This window comes from Drosophila eugracilis, unplaced genomic scaffold, assembly GCF_018153835.1.
Source record: "Drosophila eugracilis isolate 14026-0451.02 unplaced genomic scaffold, ASM1815383v1 contig_2088, whole genome shotgun sequence".
Lineage (NCBI taxonomy): Eukaryota > Metazoa > Arthropoda > Insecta > Diptera > Drosophilidae > Drosophila > Drosophila eugracilis.
This window is the reverse complement of record NW_024572964.1, coordinates 5,676,495-5,703,763: the sequence shown is the minus strand read 5'-3', so window position 1 is coordinate 5,703,763 and position 27,269 is coordinate 5,676,495. Positions and strand designations below refer to the sequence as shown.

Genomic DNA, 27,269 nt, shown 5'->3' with positions numbered 1-27,269 from the left:
GTCTACTTGGTAAATGTATCATAGATTAGATTACTTAAGACCAGATAAATTTAAATGAGTGTGTCATCCAAAGCAGGAAGTAAAATTTCTAAGAATCATAAATTTCTATAAACGAATTCAAAAAATCCCCGAGAAATCATTTTAGAACAGTAAATGTCATCTCAAAAAATTATTAATAAGAACTAGTTTTAGTTTATGATATGTTATACTGCAAAATAGAAGGCATATTAAATTTAATTCAATAATCGATCTTCGGCAAGGGTGACTTTCAAATATCTTAGGCTTGCGACACGGACATACGTGATTAATGGTGCATTTAAAAAGCCATGGAATAAAATATTTAACCTGCGAAGGTTTAAGGCCTTTTTAAATCATCCGAATACCCACTAGACTATTAGATCATTTTGTCAACAATCTCTGACTCAACTCACCCGAGTCACTTAAAAAAGTCTTTTAAATGGAAACCATAACAAAATGAAATATATTAATTTGTCAGACTTATAAAGGCATAATTAGTAAGGCAGGTGGTAAGAAATATCGATCAGAAAAAAAAACCCCACCCACGATTTTGAGACCCGACTTGGCAATGACATTCAGGGAAGAGACGGAAAGAAAAATGGATCTTTTAAGCGATTAAGATTGTGAGGACTTGGTGAAGCGTGAAATCTCGCCGAAGATAGTTCGTTCGGATTGATGATGTTGATGGATGGATTAGCGTGCACATTCGCTATAGATCTGATTAGCGCAAAATGAAGTCGATTCAAACCGGATGCCTCGATGCCACGATGCCCCATGACTGACTCAGTCGCCCGTAGCCTTGGTGTTGAGAAAACTGCACAAAAATATGTGCTAAACGCAAATTTATTTACGGTTTTTATTATTATGGCCACCATATCGAGATATATCCACTACATCGGTGGTGACCTCACTTTCCGTTAGACTGGCAAACAAATCGGCTTACTTCACTTATCACACGGAACGGATTAAGAACTTTTGAAAAAAAAAAAAATAAACGCATCTTAAACCAAACTGACTGTGTGTGAAAATTGTCGAGTTTTCGCCGCACGGATTTCTTGTTCAGGGTTCTTCTGCTTTGCACATTCAATTTGATTGACTGACAGCTTTGAAATCCCCTTTGGGAGCAAATCGCTGATTACAAGTGATTTAAAAGCCGCGGTAATTATAAAATGTTCATGGGAAATTAACTTAAACACCGAAATCATTATTATTTATAATGTGGCCAAAGTATATGTCTTAACTAATTTATACATGAATTCATCAATGATAAATTAAAATTAATATATTAATTTAATACATTTTATTAGATAAAAAGAAGAATCAAACTAAAGGAGAATAAATTTTTTCTTAATTTGTTTAAAGAGGTTTCAAGATTTTCCATTTGCATAAAATGCTGCCATCACAACATATTCGTACAGTAGAACATGATGAGAGGAACCAGAATCTGAAGTTAATTTCGTGCCCGCGACGGGGCTTCATTAACAAAAGGCAATATACCTGTTCTTAGGCGCTGGCCAGAGATTAATTGCCATCGCTTTGGCCACAAAGAAACATTTTGCATAATATTTTCAATCAAATCGAGCGTCAATGAACGCTTATACACATTGAAATTAAGAGTTGTCGGTGGTATTTATTTTGTTTTGTTTTTGGGAATAAGAAAACTTCAAATCGAAACTGAGAGTTTGGCCTGCGATTACGCAAAAGTCACAAAAATAAACTGTTTATAATAAATAAGCAAAGCCATTAGATTGATTACTATTTGCCACACGCAAACTTTCCTCAAAAACCACTCTCTTTTTGTGGAGTTTGGTTAGTGCGGCTGCTGGTCATCAATAAATATTGATTGAGTCTGGGCTCATTAAAACTTTATGGACATCTCGATTTAATTTTATTTTCGAAATAGAACAACTTTTATGGCACTTTACACAAATTGGTCGGAGGCATTTGGAACGACTTCTGCCGGATTACCTTGTCCAGTTAATGGGTTTCATCAGTTTTAAGAGCTTTCCTTTCTGGTATTCTGATCTTAAATGTTTAAATGGTTTTTTTTTTTTTTTGTTTAAAGTCCAAGAAAAAGGACTGACTGTCTTGTGGAATCTTGATAAACTTGTGACTGCTGCTGACGTGGGTAATTAATGAGGAATTTATTTAATTTCTTGTTTTGGGTATTTTCAGTGTAAATCCTAAACGAGATTAGCATGCTTATAAAAGTTTCATAAGACCTGCGATAGTGTTCATAAAAAAAAAGCAAGTTTGCATCATGAATATGCAATCGAAAAGCTGGAACATTTCTTTATGGAGTTGAATGAATCTGATTGTCTGGTTTATTTAAAAAGGGGTTTGTTCTTTGAAGCCAAACGAAAGCGGAAAGATAAAATGAAATAACTTGTATTTATATGTGTTAAGACAAGGAATTAACTGTTTGGCTTATAAAAAACCCCAAAATTTTAAGTTTGATTTATATGTTAGGGTATTTAATGATTTCTATTTATATTTTCAACGAAAGTTCTTAGGGAAACAAAAGTGAAAGTCTTTCTTCAGAAATTTTGAATTATTCAAATTTTTGTTCTTTGCCTTGCAGACTTTCGCTGAAATCAAATGAATTTTTAAGCAGATTAGCGTTTCTGTAAATCTTCGTTGGCCAAGTTTTTAACATATGTTAAAACACTGCTTGACAGGTGAAATGTCACATCCAAAAATAAATCTTGAGAATCGTTAGGACCACCCGTGAAGTTAACCATTCAAAGTTTCACCTCTTATTTGACACCATCTTCAGAATAAGTATATACGAGGGGCGTGCGTCAGCAAGTTCCTTGAACTTCACACAGTTACCTAAAATAGACGAACGTGGCAGGGCGTCTGAGACAGTTTGGTGGCTTTTAGTTTAACTCGATGCTTAGTTATTATAGAATATTATATCACAGCATAACCAGTATCCTCTGGCTGACCATAATTCTGTCGCTCTTAGATATTATCATTCAAATGACCCAGCCCCAATAGCCACAAGTGGCCAATCCGGACACGCAACTTTGGCGTCACCAAAATAGTGCTGAGCCAACAGATCATTAGATATGCCTTTAAACTTAGGAAGGATGGGTGGTTTTCGGAGGGGGCAGCAACCTAATACAAAAACCTGAGACAATGCCATAACTTTTATGTAAAAGACACTTCATAACACTTTCAGATAAGAAACTCGTCTTAGTTATGGAAGAAAAGTCCTATTAACACTCAATGGCGGCCAAAAACAAGTTCAAGCTTTTAAAACTAAACTAAAATTTCATATTCTAATTTATGCGCACACATTTTGCCCGCATCAAATCAGACAATTTTTTTTGGCAAATAAAACCAGCTACCAAACGAACTTTGATTAAAATCAAAATCACAAAATCAGAAAGAAAAAAAACGAACAAAAAATAGAGAATGTGGTTTTGTGGTCCGCCCATCGAAAAAGTTCAGTTGTTTGCGACTGTTCTTGATTGGGTTTTAAATTTTGATATTTTGCAAGATTTTTTTATGATCTGATTTAAAGTGATCTTTGTGTGCTAATGACAAACCTGAGAATGGATCAAAGTTACCTAATTGAATTATTTCTATGCTAATTTTCTGTTTTTCCTACCCGAAATAGATCGTAAAATGTTTGCTGTTGTTTTATGTATATTTTTGCCTTTTCGCTCCCCATTAATATCAAAATGTGACAACGGAGATGGTCAACTTTTTGGGCCTCTAAAATGTTTTTTAGTTTGAAATCTTCTTTACTTTAGTTTAAATTAATCTTTGCTTTTATTTTGTGCGAAGCTTCAATGCCACCGTTTTTATATGTTATTTTGCTGGTTTTTTTAGTTCAGGTTTAAGCGTTTTTGGGCTTGTATTTCCTGGCCAGAAAATAATATCTAAGCAACGCATTATATTTCAATAAATCACAAGATAACAAATCTAACTAGCAGGTGAGGCGTTTGAAAGGTATTTTAAGTGGTGGGACCCAAGGAATCCTCAAGCTTTGTAGACAATCTCTCATCTTTAGGTATTTCTGAATCTTGACCACTTAAAGTTGCGGCTTATTTTCGTGTGAGCTTAATTTGGTGTCATAATTCAAACAAATACGCTTCGCTTATAAATTAATAAATATTTATAGTTTTAATGCCGGGCTTAGGCAAATATTAGCCCAAAACGTAAGCCCACATAAGCTCTGGTCAAAGTGTATCTCCAGTTTTTGGGCACTCGAAACGGAAGTAAAAAATTAAATTCAATCCATGGAAGTGAATATATTTCGCAATGGTGTTGACAGTCCAACGAAACAAAGGTGTATTGATTGATTGCAACATGTGGAAAGAAATTTGTTTGCAGTTTTGTCTGACCATGTTAGGCCTTGAAATGTGCACCACCCTCGGAGGAGGTTCCCTCTACCACAAATTAACTTGGCTACAAGAGGTTTTAATGTTCCCCTTAGCGTTTGGCAACAATTTGTATGCAAATGATTTGTTTATATGTTACCAGCTGCTACTACAACCTCCACCTTGGCCAAACAAGTTCTTGGTGTCTGATATCATTGATAAGATGGCCAGGCGGATTATGTTTCTGGCCAACTGCCTAAGACAATTGCGGGCTGTCACTCCATCAGAGCCGGTCCTCATTTGTCTTGGCATTATTTCAACTCTTAATTGGCCGCGAATTCTTTTTCACTCTCGTGAATTTCTCACGTATTGTGTGATGACCAGAGCTGTGAACAGGGGCGGATTGGAGGTACTAATTGGGGGCTTTTAAAAGGAATAAACCAATAGTAATAATAATAAAAAGAAGAACAATCATATTTTTAATAACAGTACCTGATATGTACGCCGTAATTACTATTTTAACACATTTTTAAATAAAGTAACCCAAAACGAACTCCGATCTTTTGACTCCGCTCCTGTTTTAGCCGAAAACCACATCATAGGCCTGTTATTCTTTTGATTATTACAAATTTGACTAATGCATTTATAATGAAACATCTTAGATGACATCATGCAAAATTAGTTCGTCTAGAAAAATAGAAACTACCAGAAAATCAAGCTAAGTTATGCCGGTTAATTAGTCACTCCTTAAATATGAAATCCAATCTGCTCTTGAGAAATTCCAAAAGAATTTCATGATATAATTACGAAATTATTCTCAAGACCGTCAATTGGGCAAAATACCCAGCTGTCATTAAACTCTGCGAAAATTGCAAACGGATGTAAATGTATCTTTTGCTTTGCATCTCTGACGCATCCGCGAAGATACTTTTTTGCCTTTCACTTTGGGCAGCCCCTAAAAAACTTCTCCTTTCAACGGTTAGCCTGACATTAAAGGATTACAGGGCGTTCTTTTTTTTAATCAAACTGAAATTAAAGTCCACACGATATGCCCGGAAGTGGCGGGAGAAGAACCATCGAGAAGGGGCGATTCAGGATTTCATAGTTGATTTATTTTTGGGACCAAGATTGCACAAGGGCAACATGGAAAAGTCATTCAACTCCGGTTACATAAGCATCGATGCGTGCGACTGCAGGATGGAAACAGCTGCTGGAGATGGGATGGAGATGGGAATATACGTTAATATCTGATATGTGAAGGTCGTCGTCGTCGAATGCAACATGCAACATGGCCAGGGATCAAGGGACTTGCCCTGCACACAACCATGACTCATTGGCTGTAGATCAAGCCATTCGACTGAACGATTTATGGTAACGATTCCCCCCATCTTGACGCAACATCTCATCTCATCTCATCTCATCGACTTGAGTCAGAGGCGTTGACTTTTGGTATTTTGTCAGTGAGACTGCAACAAATTGGTTTTGGTAGGCTTTCTAAATTTGGTGCTCAATGTACATATTCTGTGTGTGTACCACAAAAATGTTGGCCATTGCGTAGCTCACTCACTCACTGACTCGCCTCGGATTCTTTGTTCGGATGAAATATTGATCTCGGGTTAAAGTTGCTCATTTCTTGTTCCTTTTTCCATATCGAACTTGACTTGGGCTTGTTAAAATTGTATATTTCTATTTATATTTTTGATTTCTTGATAGTTTCGCCGGCATATGAATTTGATTAACAAAAATTTAACTTGTTTTGCGACTGATGATAGCTAAAAGTTTTTCGTTTTGGGGTTTTGTTCTCTCAAAGGTCGTTTCCAAAAAAAAATAAAAAGAAACTCATGTATTGTGTGACTCGTTGTGGTCATAAAAAATAAATTTTGTGTGGGCTAAAATTTGCAAAAAAAAAAATATATATATATATATATTTAAATTCGACGGAGCTCAAATTTGGATTAAACTCAATTTAAATATTTATGTGTAAAATTTCTTTGTGCCTTTTCACTGCTTGAAAATTACTTTGCCCACTTGCTGTTTTTTGAGGCTTATCTCGAAATTATGTTTAATAATTTTACTGTCAATGAAACGCTGTCAAAAATGCATTTACATATGAAATAAAATTAAAGCAAAACAAAAGCAGCGAGTTTTAAATGCTTCATTTCGTTTTTCCTTTTTTTCGGTCAACTTAAAGCTGCAAAAAAAACCAAAAAAAAAAAAAATCTTAATAATGCTTTGAGAATGTCGAAGGCTTTGGAGGATATAGATATACCCCGATTACTAAGCGATGTCAAGGTCATCATTCTTGGCCTGTAATTTAAAAGGAATGCTGAGAATGCATTTAAGTATTTGACTCTTTTTCATGTTTTTCTCAGTGAGTTGCGTGAATTAAGTTTTATTATGCATCCTTGCTTAATATTGCCTTTGGCATATTATTTAAAATTTATATGTTTTAATTTTTAACTAAGCCCACGTAGATATATTTTTCAAAAAGAGACCCAGCTGCGCTGGAAGATTGCATGCTGAGCCAATATTCGATTTCACTGGGAATGCTCTTTGGTTCAGAAGGGTATAATAAATTTATTAATTAATTAATGTAATATATATGGTATTAAAAATAAGTATTTCTAATATGTTTTAGGTAATAAAAAGGCTTTTTTATATAATTTAAATTATTTTATCATCTTAAAGAGCTTTTTAAGGGTATTCAACTTTCGTTTTCTATCCAACAATCCTTACTTATTTTCGTTTTTATAGTCGAAAATACTTATACATTGTCTTCACTTGGTGGGCTTTGGCCTTGACTTAAGCATTGTCATTAAATTCATCCTGTTTTAATGTCCAAGAGCGAAGAAGCTGATTATTTTCTGTGTCAATTGCTGCATTCAAGAGCAAGCCAAGTTTTCGTATTAAGCTGAAATTGCTTCCCCGTTTTCTGCCAGTCGAGCCATTTAATCCGCAAAATTTGCTTTAAATGTCAGCAACTCTTAAAGAAAAAATGCAAAAAAATATATATTGAGAAACATTCTAACTAAGCGGATCATCAAACGGAAGCGTTTCGCAACTAAATGAAAAGGTGTCTGAATTATGGCAAATGGATTGGTAATCCTATCTGACATTGGGTTCGTGATCTCAGAGATTAATTTCTTGGCTACTGTGTGAGTTCATTTCAAGATTTAGAAATATCTAAATTCTGGCTCATTTTGTGATCAATGGCTAGCAGCAAAGTTATTTTAATTATGCCCACTCCCCTCCCCCCCTGCATACACAGGAAGAAAAATTAGTATATACGGAAATCATGCAAAAACGTGCGTCAAACATAAACTTGCCTGGTTATTTCTTTTTTTTGCAGAGCTTTAATTAAATCAATAAACCATCTAAATAATTTTTAGCAAAGTATAAAACCTCAACGTCGGGAGCCAGAAAAAAACAACATTCTATCTATCTATGTATAGCTAAGATATCGCTCTTCGATTAACGATAAAATTAAATCAAAATAAACACGAAAAACTCGAATTTTCAATTAAAGACAAAAAACGTTCTTTGAACAAACAAAAACGCAAGACAATAAAACATAAAAGAGAATAAATAAAATAAAAACAAACAACAACAACAATAAGAAGAAAGAAAAAAATCAATCTTTTAATATTAATGAACCCTCAAGAACCTGAAAGTGAACTTAAATTCTTGAGACACGCAAGCAGATCCTAGAGATTTCTCAGCGAGAACATATCGAAAGACCGAGCGATTCGAAGAGAGTGATCAATATATCACGTATACGACCCGCGTCTCCGTTTCGTGGCTTAGTTCAAGCTCATCTCTCCGGCGCTTGGCCAAATAAATTAACGAATCCGGCGAAAAAAAAAGCAAACTCGTTCCACTCACACACTCACGCACTTTAAGCCAGGTTCGTGTATTGGTTAGGAGCTGCTCTCAAGTACGATTTTTAGTCTTTTTGTGTCGAGTTTGTTTTTTTTTTTTTTTCGCCTTTTTGTTTCGCGTCTGCCTCTGTTTATATGGCTAAGACCCGATGCGTTCATCTTCAGTTCGTCCACATCGGTCACCACGGTATGAGCTCTAGTTTAGGCTCCTAAAAGTAAATACTAAACAAAATCACTGTGATCAACGGCCATCCGAGCCTCAAGCGAACTGTACTAATTGCAAGGATAAACAAGACGGAATATTTTTGCTAGATTCCCAATCTTATAGTGCTAAAACTCTGTGTGCCTGTAATCTTCGATTTGAAAACAACTAAAATATCAATTTTCTTCTTTTTCAAGATTGGAAAAGGGATAACTGAGTTTATTCCGTTGTTAAATTCTAAATACCTAAATATTTACTGGCGTTTCTTGTGTCAAATAAACCATAAAATTCATTGCAAAATGACGCGTGCAGCTCTTTGCATGGTAAGTTAATCTTAAATAAAAAAAAAAAACTATTATTGAAAATGAACAGAAAATAACACCACTAGTAGGTTAATAAACCATTAAAATAACATATAGACAAAAAAGCCTTGTAGCCTTTGAAATGGAAATAAGCTATAAACTTTATGAAACTTAATTCGTGTTATTTAAAATAAATTGATTTCTTCTGCCGGAGGCTGGCTACCGAAATAGCTGTTATTTAATTTCCTATTTTGTAATAACATTTAGCACCTGGCTAAAAATAATGTCAAACATGAGATGCCAATAAATACGTGAGAGATATGTCTGCTTCGCTTGTTTGATTACAAACGAATAATAATGCATGGCAACCAACCAAGTTTGAAGGCCTCGGGCTCGAAACTGCATATAGAATATTTGTAGGCAATATTTAAGACGGAATTCCTCGTTTAACGAGCGTTAACAAGTCCGGGTCAAATTATAACTATTTCGGTAACTGTTTTTGTTTGCCAAAGTGCGGAATTGAAGGCAACTTAGTAAGGGGGGGTTGATTATAGTAATAATAATAGGCAACCGGCATTTTTCTAGGCAAACAAATACAAATACCGGCAATTTCGTAATCAACCGATGCAAACGCAGGTACTACTATTTGTTTAGCCGAACAACGCAAAAGCAAAAGTATTGCCCAGTTTTTTATTTGACTGGAATTTTTTTTCGATGAGCTCCTCACTTTGCTGGATTTTATTGTTGTCATTCGAAATCGAATCGATATTCGTAAATTCTGTTGTTTTAAGTCAGACGAGAAGTCGAAGTCAACGAGTCAGCGGACAAAAATGTGCCATTGGGGGAAAAACGTTGTTTACCAAAAATAACGAATTTCTGGGTATCTAACTAAGATTCAGAGAGAGAGTTAAATGCAAATTATTGCCGATTTTGTTATTGTCTGCACTATGCAAATTCGTTTTTTGTATCATTTGTCACGTTTTTTGCCAAAGGGAACTATGCTATATAATATATATGTGCGAAAGTTAAGGCTAAATTAAATCGTGAGTCAAGGACTTGCTTCATTACGAAAGACTATCACAAACGAGTGCTAATTTGATTATGGCCAAAAAAAAAGAATTCTTAGATAATATTCAGCCAAAGCTGTTAATTGTTTTTTTGCTACTCTTTTTTATGGGCACCCAAATTCCCCAAAAGGTGCCATAATGATGCTCTAAGTGAGCGCCGATATAATCTCGATTTTGGGATAGAAAAAATGGTTTCAGTCTGGCGCTCTGTCACCTGCCAAAATGACCCCTTCTACGGTTGGTCTTTTGGGGTTAAGCTTTTGGGTTTCGGAATTTATCACCGTCGCCTGCGGCTTAAGCCTCAGTTTTGGGCCAAGATAGTCTGTCAGACACGTACACTGGGCAAACAAAAAAAGTTAAGAAAAAAGTCCAAGAGACGGGGGCGAAAAAATATTGTTAATGCCCAGCGGCACGGCGTTGACAGGGCATCTCATCTTGGCCCACAATTCTTTTTATTATAAATTTGTTCTCCGACTTTGTTTGTGCGGAATTTTAAAGAGTCCGCGGAATTTTCTTCATCCACGCTTTTTCTGCTTAGTGCAATTTGAAGAGATTTAATCGCCCAGTAGGCAAGTTGAGTCATAAAATGGAGTAGCAAAAGTCGAGTTTGGCATGACAAACAGCGTTGGCTGCTGACTTCTAGGCAATTGAAATAAATTACCGCATTTATTTGGTTGTAAAATAGAGCGTTAAGCGTGTCGAATGAATAGTTAAATCTTTACAGTTACAAGGGGAGATGGGAAACTCGAAGAGAACATAAAAGATTTTACACTAATTGGGTTGATAAAAAAGTCCCTTAACCAATCGGCAGGATTAAACTTTCCTTTGAAGTAGAAAATTCTTAGCCAAATAACTTTTGGCCTACCCTTTAATGAACTTCTTTGACCTGGGCAAACTTCTACTCAGAACAAACTTACATAAGAGTTCAGGGAACTTTATTGACTATCCCATTCACTTTTATGGCTCATCAGTTTTACTAAATTTTTTGCTACTCCTCGCTTGACTTTCGATATTTAGAGGCCCAAAAGGTCTAGTTTTTTTTTGTTGTCGCATTAATTTATGGAGCTCCTTTGTTGGCATATGTCTATGGCAAATTTTTAATTTGAAACCTATATAGAGGGGGAGAGAGATGAGTGTGTATCTAAAATACAAAATCTAGAAATGCAAATTAGGTCTTGATCGCTTGTCGGTGATTAGAAAAAGACAATCGCCAAATGCGGCGGCTATGGAGATATTTATGGAGGCGAAAATAGAGGAAGTCTTCGGGGCGGGTTTAAGTAAAAACGAAAACGTTATACAAAAAGTATTTATTAAGCACCAGCCACCACACAAATGCCAAAAGTTGAAAGTAAAAGTTTTTAAAAACGAAATGATGTCATTCGGGATGTTCGAGCGTGCCAAGCCCAACGGTTTATTTTTTAATTGCTTTAATAAATCAGAACAAGTCCAGTGGAAGTTCACTGACAGCTGCAATGTTAATGAGCTACATTCAGTGGACAAATTCTCAGCTTTGTCTCAGATCAACCTGGCTAATTCATTTGTCTATCGATGACGACGAATTGGACGACTGTTCATTAGCACGGTTCTGCTCTCAAAGAATTCTAGATACGGTGCTAATTAAATTCGAGTCTGGATTAACTGGAAAATCCGAACCGAAAAGGCCATCGCCCATAGCTGGTTAGACTCGTTTCCCACCGAATTTTATCGCTCGAATCGGAATTGAATTTTTTAAACCAAAGTTTGCCATATTCTAATAATTCCTTTTGTTACTGAGGTGAATTTTTTGGTTCGTTGCCGGGTAGGCTTTCATCATGAGTGTTTGTTAGCCATTTTTATTATTGTCTAACTTTATGTAAATGTTTGGCGGGGAGTGTAGGCATATCTTGAAACAGGAATTTCACAATTCCCCAACAATGTTTCGTTGGAAAGAAATTTCACAATTTCATGCAGCCCGAAACTGCATCCCAAAAACACATAAAATAAAAATATAAAGATGTCATCGATTAAGGTCGCCGTCCCACAGCCAGTTGCATTTTGATTCGATTTATAAAAAAACAAGCAACATACATATTTTCTTGTTCAATTTGTTGGCCGCCGGCAAAAGATCGACCTTGAAAAGTATAAATACTTACACGAAAAAAGTTTCGCTCCAACCGCCAAAGGGCAAAAGCAGTCAAGACACTTCAGCGAAAAGTGTGAGGATGACTAAACCGGTTACTTTTCGAATGATGGTTATTATGACTATCGTGATGATTACGATGAAGAAGACGATGTACACGAGAAACCATGTAAACAGCCATAGGAACAACCGTCTTGTGCGTGCGACTAAGTCGATTAATAAATTGTTTTCTCAGATGTGAGTTATGCAAAACTCTTCAAGATTCATTGGCTCATTGTGCATGCGCTCATAGAACGCTTTGGTTCTCAAGGCGTAGCTGCATGCGTTTTTTGGGTCACAACGTCAGTTGCCACTCGGTTGCGCATGATCTATGCGACTTGGAATTGATTTACTGCATTCGCAACTTGAAAATCACCTCTTCGCACTTCTTTTATGGGCGACGTCATGTATACATAAATTTTGGCCCACATTAGTTGTTTTTTTTTTCTTTCAAAGTTTAATTGATTGGCAATTGATGTGCGGCTTTGTGCAGCGATCAGCAGCTGAGAAGCGGGCTTGGCAGCCCCTTCACTCAATCTGATAGTTTAATTACCATTTTTTGGGCTAGCCCAATTATGAGATCAGGGTAAAGTTTTGAGGGCTTTTCAATAGAGAGCAATTGGCTAATAAAGATGAAATAAATATCTTTAAAGAAGAAGATGGCTTTGAAGAACTTGATTCAGGAAACCATAGTCCAGCCATTTCTGATCAATTTAGTTGGATTTATGGCTCTCCTGTCACAAAAGTTTCTCACCCACTTCATTGACAATTCAAAGCTCCTTGTCCCACCTTACCAAAAAACATAAACGACATCAATCAATCCATCACTTTTTCCTTAATGTCAACGAAAACAGTTTTCCTTGACTTTAAGTAAAGGGAAAACTTACACAATATGTTAGTTTCCCATGAGTGAAAGACAAAGTTTCGAATGTAATCAACTTCCATAATAAGTTAAAAATCAATAAGGATCGAATATACGGAAAAACTTTTGTAATTTTAACCAACAGTTTTCACTTGTCTTTCCTGGCCAGACACGCAATGGTGAAATTGTTGAACAAAAAATGCAAAATGGGGAAAAAAATAAAATTTATTTATGAAAAACTTGCCCTCCGGCTATGTGGGTGAGATGGAAACGCGACCTTTTGTTGTCAGCAGCTGCTAGATATCATGGCATAATAAATTAAAAACAGAAATGTATTTTTTATGAACTCTCAAAAATTTCTGTATTATTGATTAGTGGTGGAGATTTTGGAGCAGGCGATTTGGCAACAATTTAAACTTGGAGATATGCCAATCAAAAGACAGTTATCCGTCGAGCCACCGATTTGCATTAATGAGATTTCATATTTCTTTTGCCTTTTTGCTGACTTTGGAATCTCAATCAGAAATCTCGAATTTCGAGCCGTTTGATGGCCGCGATAGGCAAATAAATTTGTTTTATGAGAAATTCATTTGTTTTGTCGCCGCATTTTTTGGTTTCCTTCACATGGTTTGGTTTCCACTTTGTTTGCACCCACAAAAAGACGCAAAATTATTGACCTTATCGCAAAGCCATTGATAGATACGAGTAGATGGAATCTATGGCGGGTGTTAACCATAAAATGCCATTGTTTCCCATTTAATTACTGCAATCCCTCTTTAACCTTAAGCCAAGCACACCCTCATCGTCGCATTGATGGCGGCTCAATTTGGCTATGAACAAATCTATCAAAAAATTAAATAACGAATTGATTGTTTAGCATATTGTGAAGGTCATTTTCCGCACCTGCTTTTTTTCTTTTTGGCCACGAATTAAGCGACATATTTAAGAATTATGACTCGTCTTTTGAATTCTATATTAGGATGGGGCTTTTAAATAATTAAAATTTGGTAAAAGAACTCGTTTGTATAAGGAAGTCTTGGCCATACCGGAACTTGGCTTGATTTTATTAATTCTATGGGCAATTTATGCAAATTAATAAACGAAACAATTTCGTAATCTCAGATATTAAGGCGGAGATCTTCGGCCACAGAGATGATCCAACGATTTTGTGGCACAGTTAAGAGCTAAAACCTGTTGCCATTGGTAATCGATTTGCTGCTGCCACTCCGAATGCCATCAAGTGCATTTAGAACTAAGCTAATTGTCCATTAATGTCAGTGGAAGCCAACTAGTTTTTCGTTTTTCGAACTATGACAAATCTTGGGAAATTAGCATCTGCTAAACAAAATTTCAAAAATCCAGTTCCAGTTCGCTAAAAAGTCCGTCAACATTTGACGAGCGGGCCAAGAATGCGTTGTGGTTTGATTATTATGCCTTTGACATTTTGCCAACAAAATCGGTGAACGGTTTTTATTTTTTTTTTGGTACTTTTCGCTTTGGTTTCGAATCGAACCGGATCTAAATGGCTGCTGATTTGCTTGGGCCTGTCGGAGATACAAATAACCAAAAACGAGCTCGAGTTTTTGACTCATCTCTGGCCATACAGTATGCAAATTGAGCTGCGGTTAGCCGAGCCAAGCCAAAACTTTAATCTTTGAGATACTTTTGTGGGGGCGTGCCATGAATGTGACAAATCTTTCGACAGTTGTTGTAAGTTTTGGTTATTTTGCTAGACACATTAATTAATCATTCGCCTTCGTGCTTTTTTCTTACTCTATTCATTTCAGGCCGTCGCTTGCATCTTTGTGCAATGCGTCTACTCTGCAAAGTTCGACGAGCAGAACCGTCGTCTTATTCTCGACATTAACGACCAAAAGACAACGAACCGTCAATACTATTCGTCAAACGTTGACACAAGTAAGTGATTTTGTTTAACAATTTTCCTATCCGTGTCTATCTAAGCCGCTTGAAACCATTCCAAACATCCGAAAAAGTAAAACTTAGAACAATCCCAAAAAAACCATTAACTATGTAAAAAATCAGTTGAACTTTGTACTGTCCATCCATTTTTGATATGACCCATCCATGCAGTTAGTTAGTCCTTGTTTTTGTTATTTATATACCACATAAGTAGTTAATTTGACCAACCAACATTGTTATTGTAGTTGTTAGTAGTACCTTAGACGTAAGTATTTGTATTTACAACTCCCCCGAAAACCCACCCCTTTTGATAGCTCAACCAACTTACATTAATTAATCTATATCCCAAAATCGAAACAACAACCAATTGTAGTACCCTTCTATATATATATACATTTATATATATCTCCGTAGCAGCTTTACTAAACTCACCCAGTAGAAACCGTAGTATGCGTCGTAGCTATACTCAAATTGTAAATATATACACGCTCAACAATCAATCAACCATTTACCTATATCTCTCTCTCCTCTCTCTCTCTCTCTCTTATTCTATGCTACTTTCTCCTTCTCTTACATACAAATATATACACTTCTTTCAACAGTTTTATGTAGGCATTTGCGTTCTTCAGTGGCCAAAAGTTCTACATGAAACCTCTTTAAAAATGCTTCGCATACTCATAACTCTACCTCACCACCTCAAAATTGTTTACTCCAACAGAAATCCAGAAAAAAATGATAAAAAAAAAAATTAAAAAACAAACCAACAAACAGCACACAACAAACACCAACATCTTCTTTATACAAAAAAACTCATCTGATTAGGTTCTTTGTGAAACTTTCAGTTACAGCGCCCTTTAAGAGATGTTAGTTCAAAGTCAGTTAGTTGAGAGTCTTAGGGTTATATAAACACCACATTTACAGGTCCTCACAGCACTACAAAAACTACTAGTACTCGTCCTACTTGTACTATTCAAATTACACCAAACAAAAACGTTATACTCTAAACATTACTCTTCCAAAACCCAAACAAATCCCCAACAAACCACCAAAAACCAAACCAAAAACGACACGATCATGATCATCCAAAAGATGCCTATCGGTATGGCTACGATGTCGGCAAGACCGGCAACTTTCATCACGAGACCCGTGGTCCCGATGGAGTTACCTATGGCTGCTATGGCCTCATCGATCCCTACCATCTGCTCCGGGCAACACACTACGTGGCCGATGCCCACGGTTACCGCACCGTAGAGCCAGAGAAGCCAGTGGAGACTTTCCCGCCACATCTGTATAACGAGACTGACGGCGGTCCCTCACAGCCGGGTATTCTGCTGCAGTGGGAAGAACTGTATTTCCCCATTGGATGTGGAAAGTTTGCGAATGGCGCCCAACACGGTGTTCCATTCTTCCTCGAAGATGTAAGGGTAGCAGGAGGAATTCCCTCGGCGGTTACTGGTCATTTCCTAGAATTCTACTTACCAAAAGGCAACTTATGGTTGTTTGCATGCATAGATGACAAAAGAGTTGCCCTTTGGATAAGACCATTCTGGAACATGACCAAGATTACCACCTGGGAACCCCTTCTAACCGGCCAAAACATATTTTACAGTTCAAGAACAAGGGCGGTAGCAACGATGCGATACCATCGTTCTCAGCTAACACAATTGTGATCAAGGGCTCCGACCAGAAGAGTCTGCCCATCCACAAGCCCCTCGGGCCATTGGTGCCCCAGGGCACGGGAATCTTTGGCACGGATAAGGGTCATTCGGATCTCAGCCATCCCGGCGATCAGGCGCCGTCGTTCCATTCGGTGAACACCCTGCTACCGGGCAGCAATAGTGAGCAATGAGCTATAGAAGGATCTACGGATCGGAAACTGCAAAGTTTGTGTCCTTTTAGATGATGGCCAGTACGTGCCGGACAATAATCCCTATGTACATGTGATTGGACCCAATGGTGGTAACGGAGGCAGCGGCTCTGGAGGCGGTTTCGGTGGAAACGGCGGATTCGGAGGCGTTGGCGGTTTCGGACCCAATGGACCGGGTGGTCCTAATGGACCAAAGGGACCAAATGGACCTCCGGGACCACCGGGACCACCTGGCGGCTTGGGTCCGGTCGGCGCGGGAGGAGGAGCCTCAGGAAAACCGGTCTACAAGGACGGCGATCGCACTGGCCTGGGCAGCGGTTCCGGAATCGGTTCTGGTGATCGCATTAGCACCGGTAACGGTGGCGGTGTTGGTTCCGGCGATCGTTACATCACCGGAAACGGTGGTGGAGTTGGCGCCGGTGATCGTTACACCACCGGAAACGGTGGTGGAGTCGGCGCTGGCGATCGTTACACCACCGGAAACGGCGGTGGAGTTGGCGCCGGCGGTCGTTATACCACCGGAAACGGTGGAGCCGTCGGTGGCGATCGTACGGGAGCCGGCAGCGGTTACGGAATCGATGCCAGTGGCCAGTATCGCCCGGACAATGAGGGAACCTACACGAGCACCTACACGCAGACTGAGACCGGTTTTCCTGGGGCCATTCCATATCATCCAGGTTAGCCCTCCAACGATTTCTCTATTGGCTATCGCATGGAGAGCAAAATTTGAACGAGCTGCGGATGGAGCGGATTAAATGTAACCTCATATTAAATTATCCAATGACAATCAAGGTTCCACTCAAAAATATCGAAATATATAAATCATACTAATGCGCGATCAGTTCGTTCAAATTTCTCTCTTCAAGGCTTTTAGTTTGTAAGATAGGAATATGTCTATTTTACCATAATTCTTACTTAAATTTTAAACTATTTTAAGGACTTTTCGTTTATTTTCAGCAAAAACAAAATGATTTCGCACCTAATTTCCAATATTTTTTCTATAATTTTATTTTGCAATTTTCCCAAAAAAAAAAAAAACAAAAACCAAAGAACATACTCGTACACACACACATATAAGTCAGGCAATGCTAGGGCACGTTTTTTGATTTTTAGTTATCCTCTACAAGAGCACCTCTCCCAAGAGCGCACAATCCCAATCTATATCTATATACCTCTATACCTCACTCTTTCTATCCCTCCTGCACCAAAAAAAAAAGTTATCGAACGAAAAGAGTTATCGAACCAATTCCAATTCGATCACAAATCCTGTTTCTCAGCACCTTCATTTGGCTGAGATCCATTCACAGTTATTTCACCCATGCTTGCACCGATCCTTCATTTCTACACCCACCCACCCACACACACACACCCACACACAGTTACACCCACACAAAACTCATATTTATTGTAAAATAATAACACGGCACATACAACAGAAAAAAAAAGGTGAAACAAAAACCCGCTTGAGCAATGACTATTAATCAACTCTATAACTGCAACTAACAATTAATATCTGTGATTTATTTTAGTCTGGTTTTCGGTGTTCCTGATCCCCCTCCTCCTAAACTAAACCCATAGTTTAATACTAATTCCATTCTACTTGTTTGCTTTTTGTTGTTATGATTTTTGTTTACTCTGGTGGTGTTGGCCTAGATCGATTAGCATGTAACCTTTGAATGTACTCTAATGTTATGTAATTGTACTCGTATATAGAACAGATTTTAGTAAATCCATTGTTGTAGTTAATATATTGTTTAATTTATGTAGTTACTAGTAGCTAGTAGCTGTAACTGTAGTTAAATCGTGAGCATGTAGAATTTAAACTTTATGCTGCACAGTTTCTAATCGAACGATTTTTATGATCTTCAAATCTACTCTCTAGATAACGGTAAATATAACGATAACAGCGGACGCTATAACGGTGAGTTATACTAAAAGGTATAAATAGGAATATGAATACTTATGTTTTCCCATTTACATCATCATCAGGTATTAACGATGGTCGGTATTATCACGATGATTCGGGCAAATATGTTCACGTTGAAGGCCCCACTGGACCACCGGCACCCCCATATGTCCATGTTGTTGGACCCGAAGGCGGATACGGCGGTAACGGCGGCAACGGCGGCAAGGGAGACGGCGGCGGCGTAGGCCCCGGCGGCCCAGGCGGACCTAAAGGACCCGGCGGTATAATCCTCGATAGATCTTTGGTTTAGAAATTACTTTACTAATATTTGTTGATCGCTTTCTAGGCCCCAAGGGACCCAACGGACCTCCCGGACCTCCCGGCCCACCCGGACCACCTGGTAAGTTTTGGATAGCTAACTGATAGATCACAGATCTTACAAACTTCATTCTAATCATCTAGGACCTCCCGGACCTAAGGGACCAACCAAGCCTGGACCATTCGGACCCCCGGGACCTCCCGGCCCACCCGGACCCACTCGTCCTGGACCTTATGGACCTCCCGGACCACCCGGCCCACCCGGCCCAACTCGTCCCGGCCCACCAGGTAAGACCCCTCCAAGAAAACAGCTAAAAATTCTGAAACTAAAAAAACTATTAAATTTCAGGACCTGCTCCCAACGATCCCCGTTACTCGGACAAGGAAACTCCCGGCTATCTGCCACCAAACCAACCGGGTAAAATCTCCAAGCCACCACCACCTCCATCCTACTCACAAACCATTGAAATTGAACCACCAAAAACAGTTTTTAAGCCGAATTACGAACACAATAATGATTATGCTATTAAGAAAGTACCCGTAACGACAAAGCCACCACTAACCTATATTCCTCCTTCTTTCCCAATCACTCCAAAACCCTATGTTCCCGTTCCCGTTCCTGCTCCTCAACCTCCGCCATCCCAAAAAATAACGACGACGATCGTACAGCCAAAGGTCCCGGCTATCACTATTGAGAAGGATAAGCCACATAAGAGCGTTACTTCACCGCCAGTGACAACGGGTAATATAGAAAACCATACGTACTTGCCACCACCACCACCGACTCCCAAATACGTGACCAAGACTCCGACTCCGATTCCGACTCCAAAACCTACTCCGAAACCTACTCCAAAACCGACTCCTATTCCGATTTATTACGAACCCTCGACACCACGACCTTTCGAAAAGGTGGTTGTGACCTCACCACCACAAATCCAGTACCATACACCACAGGTTCCCAATGTGGTTATTCCCAAACAACCCGTGACAGTACCGTACAAACCTGTGACACGACCTCCTCCAGTTTACGTTGAACCCAAAGTAACGCCACGTCCCTCTCCCCCATTACATGTGCCATCGATCAGCGATCAGTCCTGTGTTTGTAACGCCGATAAGACACACTCATCGAAAAGCACCCTTACCTCAACCACAACCACAACCACCACGAACTCCTATCCCAATCCCGCCTCCGTTGACTTTAACAAACAATTTTCCGGGTTCAATGGACAAGCAAACTTTGGCAGCATAATAAACGCCATGTCACTGACCCAATTGCCAGTGATACCTCAGGCACCCGGACAGCCGGCCTTCTATCCGCCGGACAAGATCCCCAAGGGAGCTGTTATCGCTTTAATGCCCGTGGTGATCCTGCCGCAGGAGTACTATTCCAACTGTGAGGAGAACTCAATTAATCAACACTCGAACATCGATCCCTTCCCGCTGGGCGTTCAGCCTGGTTCATCATTTAGCCTTCATTCGGTGCTGACGGGTTCGGCACCCAAGGATCAGTGCATGTGCCCATGCTCATGCACCCAGAATCTGCCGGGAAGATTACACAAGAAACGCGAAGCCACCGATGCTGAGGCTCCAGTGGAGGCCAAGGCAGCCGAACCCGTTGCCGCTGCCTCTGAAGAGGTGAAAGTTAAGGCTGAACCCGTAGCCGCCGCTTCCGAAGAGGTGAAAGTTGTGGTTGAACCCATTCCAGCCGCCTCTGAGGAGACCAAGGTTAAGGTTGAACCTGTAGCCGCAGCCCCCGTAGAGGTTAAAGCCGAGGTTGAGCCCAAGCCCGCAGCATCTGAAGAGGTTAAGGTACAGGCTGAACCCGTTCCAGCAGCCTCCGAAGAAGTCAAGGTAAAGGCTGAACCCGAAGCAGAGAAAACTTTGGCTGACTCAAAACCAGAAATAAAGGCTACTAGCGAGACGAACTAAGACAAGGACAAGAGAGGACAACCCAATACCCAATCCCAGATCCCGCTTAAATCCCATCCTAACCTCGATCCTACCTCTTCCCAACAAGAAAAAAAACTAAACCTAGTCTAAGTGTTTTTAGTGTCTGCCAGGCAGGGCCAAGCCAACCAGCATTTAAGAAGGGCAAATCGAATGGAGAGCCCAGCTAATGTGTTCGCATTCTTGTGTTATATTTCGAAATCGATGATATTGTTTTTAAACTCCTTTGGTAAAAATGCACTCCAGACCGCCTGTCCACGATGAGTTTCGGAGCTCTCTTATGTAATATCTCCTTTAAAAACTATTTGTAATCTAAATGTTTCCTTTGAGAGAGCACTGCAAATTGGCAAGAAAGAAAAATGAGATGAGAAAATTGTTTTGTGACATGTTGTTTATTATGCATTTGTGTATTGCTTTTTATTTTTTTATGATTTTATTCAGTTTTATTTCTTTATGATTTTTTATCAACTTTAGTTCTTAGTTTATTTAATGTCTACTCTAATAATGATTGAGACGGAATAATGAATTGTTATGTCAAAAGAGAAATATTGAAATTAAATAAAAATTAAGAAAAAATGCATTCTGGCCTTATTAATTTATTTAGCGGTTAAAAGGAAAACCTTTGGCATCATCTGCTTCGATTGGTTTGAATACTAAAGCAGCTTTAGCCAAAATGGATACCGAAATCAACGTATTAAATATTTAGCAAGCATAAGGGTCAAGTTTCTTCGTGTTAACTGTATATTAACTTATTAGGTCAAACTTTTTGGGGTCTAGACTAGGGCCACTGCCCCTCATGAAATCATGGCCTACATATTTGCTCTCTCATAGATATATGTACATGGCAAAGGACAAATTGACTTGTGTTACAGATTTTCCTTTCTTTCAGGGTCGTTTCAAAATAACAAACAATAGAATAGTCGACCATGTAATACTTACGACACAAAATATGTTGCATACCCAAAGGTCGTTTCCGTTGGCTTAATTAAAAGCAACTAATTGTGGTATGCTTTTGGCAAGGGGTTTAATATCATAGTCTACACTGGCGCCACTCGGTAATTTTGTATACCTACTTCTTACGGCACATAGTTATGCCTAAAAGTATGCTAGTAACCGTGATATACCTTACCCTGTTTCGGATTAACCGAATTGTTTCTCCGCTTAATAAATAATTATACAAAAAAAAAACGAATTTTTATCTTAAAAGTAATCTCTTTAAAATTGTTTCACGTCCTAATTACAATTTATTAAGAAAAAGCTTTGCTAGCAAATCCTAGCCGCAATCGTGTTAACATCAAGTTAAGCCTCCGCCCAAACAAGTTCAAGAATCCAATTTGGAAATTAAATCTTTATAAAAAGTAAGTGGAAATGATGTTTATAATGATTGGTGTATCCCGCAATCATCAGTACTTGCCACGAATTACACGGTAATAAATGGGTATACAAGGCTTAACAAGAAGCTTTATTAAAAAATAAATGAAAATAATTTAAATATCTGTTAGAAATTTTTGAATCATCTGAATTTTTATATGTAAAATTTTCCAGGGTTCCTTATAGTCGACTCCTATTAATTACAATGTATCTGTCGCTTATGGTGCGTAAAATGGCTGTCGGCATGAAATATCTGCTAACGAAATTTCCCATTTGCAAATATGTGAAAGGCTCTTTTTCTCCCTCTTTCCCTTCTCCATTTGACTCGGTATTCAGTCAGCTCCTTGGAAAAAGACCCTAAAATCAATAGACGAACAAAACAGGGAGTGAAGCCACATTGAAATGGAGACTTTTGTTTATATTTTTTACTCTACTGTTATTGCTCTTTGTTGTTTTCAAAGGTATGAAATGGAATTCATGCAAATGAAATACCTTTAAGGTCGCAAGGCTTGGCAAAATTTTGCCGAAAGCTTAAAGAAAACATCTCTTATTATTAGCATTTGTATAATGAAAATTTCATAGCATTCCGAAAAACAAAAAATGTTTTAAGAATGTAATATTGTCTAAAATTCAAGAAAAGATGACCCACAATCTTGTGGGCTTGTAATATTTTTATCTTGGGCCAATTTGTAACCCAGTTTTGGGATCTGTTTTACGACTTTGTTAGGTAAATAGCCAAAGAGTTGCAATATACCCGCATGTCGCAAAATACCCGATACTTTTCACACATCGTATCTTCGTCTTTAGCTGTGAACTCTTCGGTTGGTTTAGGGCTTAGGTGGAGGTCAAAATTCGGGTAAATACAAATACACTTTGTGATTATTTTCAAAGCTTTCTAGTTCGAGTCGGAACTTGAGTTTTATGAATGAGTTTACAACTCCTCAAGGTCTTTAAAGATTATGAAACACTTTGCGTTCTGCCACGTTGTGGCACGATAGCCGGCGATTATGCAAGAAAATAGTCAACGAAAAAAATTCAGAAAACGCAACAAAAAGTCAAATAAGTTAAATATTTATACAGCAAACTCTCTGTGGATAATTGGAATTAAAGATATACTAAACAAACACGGCCGGGCGAGCAGCGTTTTGGTATTCTCATTCATTGCGGGATGGCGGTGAAACTTGAAAGAAATGCGATCTGTGAACTAAGGGTAAATATTCAATGGTTTACCGGGGCGGGGCTTTTCACTGTTTTCTGTTTTCATTTTTGTTTTTGCTTTGGCTATTTGTGTTTGTTAAAGTTTTGCAAAGGCAAATAGCTAAAATTAAACTCAGCTCACGCACTGGCAAGATGGGCATTTATTTTGTCACCTGCCTCGTATAATTGAGAATATTACTCGTATTATTTAATAATAATCCATAATCACTGACAGAAAAGGTCTGCCCAACTGACTGCTCAAAATTGTTAGAACTCTTTAGGGCTGGATTCCCACCTTCTGTACTGAAGTTTCGCTTTGGCCACACCAACGTGTCGTATGAGTAATAAAACCAAGCTTGACTTCCAAGTGAGATGCAAAAGTGCGACAAGTGCGAGAGTTGGGGGCTTTGTTTTGTTTCTGTTTTTGTTGCGGATTGTTTGTCTCAGCGACGTCGACAGCGACTTCAACTTGAGCGTAGCAACTCAGCCGGAAAATGAAAAATATAAATTGGCCCCTCGTCTGAGAAACAGAATTATTTAACGTCCAACAACCGGGCCAAGCAGTTGTCTTGGTTTCCAAAAAGCTCTCTTGCCGGGAAGTTTCTATATTTTGATTGTTTTAAAAATAGTTAAAAAAAAAAAATAAGAAAAACCAGAGCCATGTTCATCGTCAAGCTATTTACTCTAATGGTGAGTTCTCGGAGCGATATCCAATTTGCGTAAATACCCGAAAACAAAAGCCCTTAAAATGGCATTTCAGTTGGCTGTGACTGGAGCCTGGAGTGCCGCCCTCCCGGAAAATCAGGTGGCAACTGCCAGGACGACGGCAACAGGTGACTTGGCCACCGCGGAGACTTCAGCTAAATGTGAGTATAAGAAATGAGGAAGAGGAACAATTTAAGACATAGTTACCTTAGGGGGGAAATATGTCTATATAGGATTTGAGTTTATTTAGCATCAAATTCACATTTTCCCTCTCAATTTTGTAGTGCTAAATCTCTTTGGAACCGGCTCTGGATATCCCAACTATGGCTATAGCTACAATCGTCCGACCAACGGATACTATCCCGGCTATAATACGAACTACTATGGCTCATCTAGTTACTATCCAGGCTCGGGATATGGCTCTAGCACTTACTACCCAAGCCAGGGAAACTACGGATCTGCGAACTACTACCCTACCCAGGGCTATAACTATTATTCCACCAGCAGTTATCCCACCACGAACATTTTGGGAACCCAAGGAGGAGGCTAAGGTGGATATGGAGGTTACGGAGGTAATGGAGGTTTGAAGCAGTATTCGGGATATTGGCAGCGGGACTATCAGGGTCAAAGGAATAGGGGCTATGGCTATTACGATGATACAGATCGTTATGGGCTGCCCTTTTCCAGAGATCGTGGATATGGCTCGAGTTCCTATCGTGGCTATAACTAAGATTCTGCTTTTGTGTGTTGTTATTGCATTTTTGTTACCGCTTTTACCCCTTGCCACCCTGACTAATAATAATAAACTAAAAACAAAAGTGAGTCTCAAGTGCTACTACTAATTTAATGTGTAAGTTGTCGCGTAATTAATTTGCTTCTAGGTTACATTTCCATGAGGCATTCAAATTACCTGCGGACACGCCCAATTGCACACTCAAAATTGCCCATTTGTCATTCGTTCATATTCATGCTCTCAGTGCTGGTAGAAAAATGTGTGTTATTGTCTCGTCCGAAGCCTAAAATTAAATGCATTTTTGCAGCTTCAACCTGAAAGTAGACTACATATATTTTTTGTTTTGTTTGGCTGCCTCGCGTTGCCAACTTTTTCATATTTCTTTTTTTACCAAAAACGCTCTCTTCATTTTCAGGCTATTTGCGCACCACTTTTGGCTAAAACCACAAAAGAACTTAACCAAATGTTACGCTCCGGCACGCATCAAAATCAACGCACAAAAAGATCGTAAAACTTATATAAGCAATTTATTAGCAAACCCACACACATCTCCAAAGGCGAAATAACCTCTGAGCCGGAATATTTGGCGAGCCACTTTAACTGCATCGCCGCCCAGAAAGTCACTTCAAGTCTCTTGCGGCGAAAACAAAGTCTGTGCAGCATCTTGACTACTAAGTCTTAAATTTTAAGTAAAGTAAAGTCATGTTTATGTTTTCCCTTTACCCTCTTCCCCTTTTTGGCTTCTGTTGCTTCTGCATGCTCGTAAATGCAGTCGAGCAAACTTTTCAGTGAAATTTTCCTGGGAAAAGTGCCCGAATCCCTCTGCCAGTTGAGCATGTGCTGAGAGCAATTTGTGATAAGTTAATAGATTTCCCTTGTTAAATAAAGTAATATTTTCCAACAAATTTATGTGGGGCTATCAGAAAATTAATTAGGCTTAAAAGAGCTGTGGAGTTGTTAAGGTTTAAATTTTGGCTAAGGAAAATGGAAGAAAAATGCAGAAACTCAATAAAAATATACATTTTTCAACAATCAAAGACTTTTCTTCAAAGCAAAAATTACATTTTTGCAAACATTTAAACCATAAAAAATCATCAAATGAAATTCCAATATTTAAAAGCTAACAGAAAAAAAAACAATTAAAATGTAGATCTTGATTTTGCTTCGCATTCCTTTCAACATAAACAATTGCAGATGACAAAAATGCTGAAAAGCATTCAACATGCCGAGAATTTTCCATTCATATGCGAGTACAATCTGTGAATGTTTAATCTATTTGCTCATTCATTTGTCGCTTTTGGCTGGTTCCATTGAATGCGCTTCTTCCTTCCGTGCAGCCATAAAAATAAAAACAAAACTGGAGATACAAGATACAAAGATACATAACCCGATGAGAAATACAGGCATTTCATATGGAATTTTTCTTAAATTTATCGCCAAATTGTTTAGAATAGGTACCGGGGCATAAAAACAGAATTCCTAGGTAATTAAAGAACAAAAGTTATGATCTAATGGAATTGAGAGAATATGTTCTTCTTTTTGCTTTATTTTTATATTGTTTTGGTGTTCATTTATTCTCTGCTGTTTATTATGACCCGGCTGTACGCTCTACATTAACAGCAAATAGAAATAATTAAGCGGCGCAAGCTATAATAAATAAAAAAATAAGGAAAAGTGATAAAAATTTCTGGCCCAAGGGGGGCCAATGGGAATATTTATTTGCCAAGCGGATTAAATGCCGCATCGGGCATACAAATCTAATGTTAACAACATTTTAATTAACGAACAACGCCGGCAAATAATGCAAAAATTATTGCACATAATTGCTGGATATTGGATAAATGAGCACCGCGTCAGTTTATTCACAGTAAATATTTGCCTGGCATATACAAGGGAGACCAATATTTTTCGTTTTTCCTGCCGCTGCTGCCCTTCGACGGAAAACAAAAGGGGGGAGAACAAAAGAAAACTGAAAGAGTGTTCAATAAATACGCGAATAAAATTGCAATTTCTGTAGACATTGGTTACACCATCGAGTCTACGCAATTCCCCAGTTCAATATTAAAGGGTAAAGCAAACTAAAGGAAGCCAAAGGAAACTTTCAAGTGGAATCAAAAGGAAAAGGGTCGAGCTAAGGACCACTTACTGAAATTGTTGTATATTTTAAAAATTTTATCAAGCCAGCTGTCTGCAGGAAATAGTCCCGGCCAAGAGTTGGGTTTCGTCACGTCCTTATCAGTCTGGAGAAAGTCTTTCTCTTCCTCTTTTGCTGAAAATGGGGCAACTTTTATATGGCAGTTCATAATTTGCCACAGCTGCTGTTGCTACTACTGCTGCTTCTGCTGCTTGAAACCAAAACTAAGACCAAGTGTGGTAATTGCTTGGGAAAACTTGCACAACAGCTCAAATAGCGTGTGAAGGTGGCACAAATTCATTGGAATAGTTGTCAAAGGACAAAGTTTCACACTTTACCACAAAGATTTACTT

At 38.5% G+C, this 27,269-nt stretch overlaps 2 protein-coding genes across 9 annotated transcripts; both read left to right on the top strand.

Annotated features, from left to right (window-relative positions):
• The first annotated feature begins 8,371 nt into the window (after positions 1 to 8,371).
• Positions 8,372 to 21,356, top strand: LOC108108090 (cuticle collagen 1). 7 transcript variants are annotated; one of them, XM_017215986.1, is made up of 13 exons: positions 8,372 to 8,414; positions 8,627 to 8,752; positions 14,606 to 14,735; positions 15,828 to 16,156; positions 16,348 to 16,576; positions 16,638 to 17,282; positions 18,488 to 18,493; positions 18,652 to 18,792; positions 18,858 to 18,911; positions 18,974 to 19,117; positions 19,179 to 19,247; positions 19,499 to 19,571; positions 19,915 to 20,006. In XM_017215986.1, the coding sequence occupies exons 2-12, from the start codon at positions 8,729 to 8,731 to the stop codon at positions 19,522 to 19,524; spliced, it is 1,797 nt and encodes a 598-aa protein (XP_017071475.1). In that variant the 5' UTR covers positions 8,372 to 8,414; positions 8,627 to 8,728; the 3' UTR covers positions 19,525 to 19,571; positions 19,915 to 20,006. The 7 variants fall into 7 exon arrangements, with proteins under 7 accessions (XP_017071475.1, XP_017071474.1, XP_017071472.1 ...); XM_017215985.1 differs by having other exon boundaries at positions 18,488 to 18,526; positions 18,595 to 18,792; XM_017215983.1 differs by having other exon boundaries at positions 19,179 to 21,356.
• A 2,524-nt stretch (positions 21,357 to 23,880) lies between these two features.
• LOC108107586 (prisilkin-39) lies at positions 23,881 to 25,687 on the top strand. 2 transcript variants are annotated; one of them, XR_005993672.1, is made up of 4 exons: positions 23,881 to 24,034; positions 24,105 to 24,210; positions 24,334 to 24,867; positions 24,931 to 25,227. XR_005993672.1 is itself a non-coding variant. In XM_041817948.1 (4 exons), exons 1-3 carry the CDS (start codon positions 24,005 to 24,007, stop codon positions 24,597 to 24,599), a joined length of 402 nt encoding a protein of 133 aa, XP_041673882.1. In that variant the 5' UTR covers positions 23,881 to 24,004; the 3' UTR covers positions 24,600 to 24,621; positions 25,198 to 25,687. The 2 variants fall into 2 exon arrangements, 1 of the variants encoding a protein (XP_041673882.1); XM_041817948.1 differs by having other exon boundaries at positions 24,334 to 24,621; positions 25,198 to 25,687.
• Positions 25,688 to 27,269: the final 1,582 nt, after the last annotated feature.